Genomic DNA, 6780 nt, shown 5'->3' on the forward strand with positions numbered 1-6780 from the left:
AGACCCTTAGTCAGATCCGAAAGTGTGCCGGGACCAGCTGGAGCTGTAATCCTACACTTAGCTAGATTCTGTTGATAGTCTAAAGTACTAGTTTGATTGTGATTATCTGTTATGACTTTCTGCCTGTCTGACTACACTGCCTCTGTCTTCTGATCCTGTACTCTGTTTGTCTGTGAGTTGCCGACTTGGCCTTCCTGACCCTGAGAGCTATCTCTATCGCTAGGAGATAGTTCATACCTGTATCTGCTGGGCACCTGTTCACAGGGCCAGCTCTGTATGTGCTGGGCACCTGCTCCATAGGGCCAGCTCTGTATGTGCTGGGCACCTGCTCCATAGGGCCAGCTCTGTATGTGTTGGGCACCTGCTCACAGGGCCAGCTCTGTATTTGCTGGGCACCTGCTCCCGAGGGCCAGCGCTGTGTTTGCTGGGCACCTGCTCCTCAGGGCCAGCACTGTATGTGCTGGGCACCTGCTCCACAGGGCCAGCTCTGTATGTGCTGGGCACCTGCTCCGTAGGGCCAGCTCTGTATGTGCTGGGCACCTGCTCCATAGGGCCAGCTCTGTATCTGCTGGGCACCTGCTCACAGGGCCAGCTCTGTATTTGCTGGGCACCTGCTCCTCAGGGCCAGCGCTGTATTTGCTGGGCACCTGTTCCTCAGGGCCAGCACTGTATGTGCTGGGCACCTGCTCCACAGGGCCAGCTCTGTATTTGCTGGGCACCTGCTCCACAGGGCCAGCTCTGTATTTACTGCCCCAGGGCCCATCCTGTATTCATTGGGAACCTGCTCCTCAGGTTCCTCAAGCTTGTTATTCTGTACCCCGATATTTCTGATACCCTGTTGCCGAACCTCGGCTCGCTCTTAGACTCTGCATCTGACTCCTGATTCTGTACCCCGATATTTCTGATACCCTGTTGCCGAACCTCGGCTCGCTCTTAGACTCTGCATCTGACTCCTGATTCTGTACCCCGATATTTCTGATACCCTGTTGCCGAACCCTGCTTGTTTATTAGTCTCCGCCTCTGCGTTCTGTATCTGTACTCAGAGGCGTATCTAGAGGGGTGCAGGCATGGCTCCTGCCATGGGCGCCACAGCACCAGGGGCGCCATATCTGCCCCTGTGCTACGCCCCATTCCTTCCTGTCACTCAGAACTCACATAAATTCTGTTGTCTGGAGAACATGGCTACTTCATTTATGTATGTAGGGCTCACTTGGCTTAGTGTAAAGAGGACAGAGAGGAAATAAGAGATTTCTAAAAAAGTAACTTCAGCAATATCCAGAGCCAAAAAACAGGCAACCATAACACATGGACACGACAGAGGATGCAGTTTTTACAAGGAAAAGGGGCTCCGACCAGGGGTGGGGGCGCAATTTCAGTGTTTGCCATAGGCTCTATATTACCCAGATACGCCCCTGTCTGTACTGTATTTGTCCGTGTGTTACGACCTGGCTTGCCTGACTTCGAGAACTGACCTTACTGTTAGAGGCAGTTCCCAGATCTGTTAGTGACACTCTCTCCTAGGTGTCACTCACGTTCTGTCCTACCTACGCTCCGCCTGGCTCCTCCCCCGGGAGAGTCCAGGCCTTCGGAAGGAACCTGTATTGCTGCAGTACTTCATACTGTACGGCACTTGTTTCTGAGGCTTAGTCCTCAAGGTATTACTGTTGCACCAAGCACTTACACTACTCAGGTGTTCAGAGGTTAGCGCTATATCGGATTATCGGTGATACTGCAGATCATCGATAATCGGGTATATTCTGCATTTTCAGTGATACTGCAGTTCACCGGTAATCAGACCCTCTCTCTGCTACACCGATCGTGACAGAACGACAGGCCCAAACAAACATGGTGACACTTGATGAACGGATCGATGTGTTAACCGCTACTCTTAAGGAGGTTAGGAAAACAGTTGATACATTGCAGACTCAGGTTAACCAACTGACTGAGTCAATTAAGTGTATTTTAAACTCTGTTGCACCAGTGTCACCCCCCTCTGTAATTCAATCTAGAGTATCCACACCAGGGAAATTCGTAGGGCACCACTCTAGGTTATCTGAATCAGAGAGGACGCGAAGACGCCTAGAGGGTCTTTGCTTCTATTGCGGACAACATGACCATTGGGTACGAGATTGCAGGAAAAAGTCGAGAAAATTTTTTTCGGGGATGGTGAGAGGCCCGAGTTCTAAGGAGTCTGCTGCGCCATCCCTGGGAAATACAGGTTCTGGTGCTAGTTCAGATCCCGGCCTCCAGAAACCATGTGTTGGTGTAACTAAACTTATGGTGGGAAATCTGTCGCTTAAATATCACCCCGATTTAGATACCTCCCGTCCGTCTGATACATCTTTTCCATGTTCACAGTGTAAAGAGGATTTTGTATATTATGCAGATCTCCTCAATCATAGAAAGTCCCACGTACATCCTGCACCACCTATTATTCCTGAGGAATTGCATTCTGGTGAGAACTCGTATAGGGGAAGTGCGACCTCACTGGGATCAGAGATTAGTTTTGAGGAACAACAGATAGAGAGCTACTATGCGGATAACATTTCCGAACTTTATGAGAGTGATGGCTCTATCTATAGTCATGAATCTGCTGTGCAAGGGTCAAGCTTGCTTATTGCAGCAAATCGAGTTCAGGAGTCTGAAACCGTACAGTCTTCAGCTCCATCATCTGACCAGATTCTAAGTAACAAGAAACCATTCATGTTCTGAGCATAATTTAGATCTTGTCAACCATAATAGGCCCTACTTTAAGGGATACATATATTCGTGTTCTGAGTGTGGGGACTCTTTTGTACCTGAGGGACAACCTGTGACTAATGGGAAATCTCACATAGGTGAGAAATTATACGTGTGTCCTGTATGTGAGGAGAAACTTCTCAGTCATGGGAAGTCTCACACCAATGAGAAAACGTATTCATGTTTTGAGTGTGGGGTCCCTTTTGTACCCGAACTACCGCTTGTTGCTCATGGGAAATCTCACACTGGTGAGAAGTTGTACTGGTGTTCTGTGTGTGAGGAAGAACTTCTCAGTCATGGGAAGTCTCACACTGATGGGAAATTACATTAATGTTCTGAGTGTGGGAAATGTTTTAAACATAACACAAATCTTGTCAATCGTAGAAACTCACACTGCGGGGGATGGCTTTATTCATCTCCTGAGTGTGTAAGATGTTTTGTAAATAACACTGAACTTCTCAGTCATTGGAAGTCTCACACCGATGAGAAAACGTATTCATGTTCTGAGTGTGGGAAATGTTTTTTTCGTCTGATGCACCGGTTGTCACTCATGAGAAATCTCGCACCTGTGAGAGCTTGTATTTATGTTCGGAATGCGAGACATTTAGTGACTATTACATTTATACCTTGTTCCAAAATTCTGAATCTGACACAGGACGGTCCTCGACTTTGGTATCTGATCAGGTGAAGTGTGGGTATGAGATGAGGACGTCGCTATCATTGTCTCCTGGGGCGTGTCCGGAGTCCACGCCTCAGTGGGGGGGTACTGTGAGGAAACGCGGAAAAGCCGCCGCGTGTGCCAAGAGCTAGGCGGCTGACTCCGCGTCCTACGCGGCGGTTTGCACGCGTCTGGCTGTGTGGTGGAACGCAGAAAAGCCGCCGCATGTCCTGACAGCAAAGCGGCTGTTTGCATGCAGCAGCATGTGCTTGGTGTGGCTGGGTCTGTTAGTGCATCTAGGCAGATGGAGAGCTATGCTCGCGCGGGCCTAAATGCAGGACCTTTATACCAGCAGAGGAAGTGTCAGCTGATCAGGAAGGTCAGCTGATTCCTGCAGGACTCATGATTGGCTGAATGGTTCGGGCGGGGCAGCAGAGTCCAGCAACTATATATTCTGCTGCTTAGTCAGTTGCTGGTTGCCTGTCGTTGCATCACTACGTGGTAGCACGCAGACCCTTAGTCAGATCCGAAAGTGTGCCGGGACCAGCTGGAGCTGTAATCCTACACTTAGCTAGATTCTGTTGATAGTCTAAAGTACTAGTTTGATTGTGATTATCTGTTATGACTTTCTGCCTGTCTGACTACACTGCCTCTGTCTTCTGATCCTGTACTCTGTTTGCCTGTGAGTTGCCGACTTGGCCTTCCTGACCCTGAGAGCTATCTCTATCGCTAGGAGATAGTTCATACCTGTATCTGCTGGGCACCTGTTCACAGGGCCAGCTCTGTATGTGCTGGGCACCTGCTCCATAGGGCCAGCTCTGTATGTGCTGGGCACCTGCTCCATAGGGCCAGCTCTGTATGTGTTGGGCACCTGCTCACAGGGCCAGCTCTGTATTTGCTGGGCACCTGCTCCCGAGGGCCAGCGCTGTATTTGCTGGGCACCTGCTCCTCAGGGCCAGCACTGTATGTGCTGGGCACCTGCTCCACAGGGCCAGCTCTGTATGTGCTGGGCACCTGCTCCGTAGGGCCAGCTCTGTATGTGCTGGGCACCTGCTCCATAGGGCCAGCTCTGTATCTGCTGGGCACCTGCTCACAGGGCCAGCTCTGTATTTGCTGGGCACCTGCTCCTCAGGGCCAGCGCTGTATTTGCTGGGCACCTGCTTCTCAGGGCCAGCACTGTATGTGCTGGGCACCTGCTCCACAGGGCCAGCTCTGTATTTGCTGGGCACCTGCTCCACAGGGCCAGCTCTGTATTTACTGCCCCAGGGCCCATCCTGTATTCATTGGGAACCTGCTCCTCAGGTTCCTCAAGCTTGTTATTCTGTACCCCGATATTTCTGATACCCTGTTGCCGAACCTCGGCTCGCTCTTAGACTCTGCATCTGACTCCTGATTCTGTACCCCGATATTTCTGATACCCTGTTGCCGAACCTCGGCTCGCTCTTAGACTCTGCATCTGACTCCTGATTCTGTACCCCGATATTTCTGATACCCTGTTGCCGAACCCTGCTTGTTTATTAGTCTCCGCCTCTGCGTTCTGTATCTGTACTGTATTTGTCCGTGTGTTACGACCTGGCTTGCCTGACTTCGAGAACTGACCTTACTGTTAGAGGCAGTTCCCAGATCTGTTAGTGACACTCTCTCCTAGGTGTCACTCACGTTCTGTCCTTCCTACGCTCCGCCTGGCTCCTCCCCCGGGAGAGTCCAGGCCTTCGGAAGGAACCTGTATTGCTGCAGTACTTCATACTGTACGGCACTTGTTTCTGAGGCTTAGTCCTCAAGGTATTACTGTTGCACCAAGCACTTACACTACTCAGGTGTTCAGAGGTTAGCGTTATATCGGATTATCGGTGATACTGCAGATCATCGATAATCGGGTATATTCTGCATTTTCGGTGATACTGCAGTTCACCGGTAATCAGACCCTCTCTCTGCTACACCGATCGTGACAATATGCAATACAATTTGTACAGCATCACTGACAGCAACACAGAGTCTGAGTCTAATTGGCTCCATGACCTCAACAATCCCTATGGTCCGGTGGGCCCAGTGGCACTCCAGGGAGTGGCAGATGGGTTTTCTGGCACAATGGCACACCAGAAAGATGTCACAACAAATATTAATCTCACAACCCATGAGGGACAGTTTAGATTGGTGGATCAAGCCAATAGGGAGAACCTATCAAGATCTCTGCAAATCTACCCATCCTCTCCGACCATAATTACTACAGACTGGAGTCAAAAAGGATGGGGGGGTTACCTAGGAAAACAGGTAACACAGGGCACGTGGAATCCTCAGGAATCAAAACTCCCAGCAAATATCCTGGAAATCAGGGCAGCGCATCTTGTCCTAAGAAGATTCAGTCACCTGATACAAGGAAAAAATGTCCTACTCAGGATGGACAACATCAACAGGCAGGGTGGTACAAGATCCAGAAACTTACTTCGGGAAGTTACCCCTATATTCGAGATTGCGGAGGCACATCTTTTGAATATATCAGCAGCATACATTCCAGGGATAGAAAATACTGAAGCAGACTATCTGAGCAGACATCACCTCGACAACGAGTGGTCTCTGAACAACGACATATTCCTACAGATATGCAACAACCTGGGGACGCCAGAAATCAACTTAATGGCAACGGCCAAAAACACGAAATGCAAAGATTACATGTCCAGGTGGATATCCAAGAAGGCAGTAGCAACCGACGCGCTACTAGCGGACTGGAATTTCAAACTAGGATATGTATTCCCTCCAGTACCGCTGATCCACCGACTATTACTGAGACTGCTCAGGGAACAAGTCACCCTGATAGCGATCATTCAATTCTGGCCCAGACGACCGTGGTTTCCACTGCTTTGGCACCGCAGTGTGTCCCAACCCTTGAGACTACCTCGATGCTCCAATCTTCTTCATCAAGGCCCAATACTTCATTCCAATCCTCATCGGTTAGAACTAACAGTATGGACATTGAGAGGGAAAAACTGGAGTTACTAGGTTTTTCAGACGCAGTATTTAACACCATACTCAAGGCTCGCAAATCATCTACAAAAACTGCATATGAAAAGATATGGAACCACTTTATAACTTTTGCAAATAATGTGGGTTGTGATCCTCTTAAACCACAGATTAAAGATATCCTCCAGTTCCTACAGACTGGTCTTGACAAAGGCCTTGGGTATCACTCTTTGAAGGTACAAGTTTCAGCCTTATCGGCACTTACCGATACAAGATGGGATTTGCCCCTTGTGTTGGAGGTCCTATCAGAGCCACCCTTCTCACCCATTACAGATTGTAACATGGTACAGCTGACGTACAAGACAGCATTCCTGGTGGCCATTTCGTCAGCTAGACGTGTCTCAGAATTACAGGCCTTAAGCTCA

At 49.4% G+C, this 6780-nt stretch overlaps 1 protein-coding gene across 1 annotated transcript; it reads left to right on the forward strand.

Annotated features, from left to right (window-relative positions):
- Positions 1–2110: 2110 nt before the first annotated feature.
- LOC137522179 (gastrula zinc finger protein XlCGF16.1-like) lies at positions 2111–3070 on the forward strand. The gene is made up of 2 exons (XM_068242211.1): positions 2111–2166; positions 2743–3070. The coding sequence occupies exons 1-2, from the start codon at positions 2111–2113 to the stop codon at positions 3068–3070; spliced, it is 384 nt and encodes a 127-aa protein (XP_068098312.1).
- The last annotated feature ends 3710 nt before the right edge of the window (positions 3071–6780 follow it).

This window comes from Hyperolius riggenbachi, chromosome 6, assembly GCF_040937935.1.
Source record: "Hyperolius riggenbachi isolate aHypRig1 chromosome 6, aHypRig1.pri, whole genome shotgun sequence".
Lineage (NCBI taxonomy): Eukaryota > Metazoa > Chordata > Amphibia > Anura > Hyperoliidae > Hyperolius > Hyperolius riggenbachi.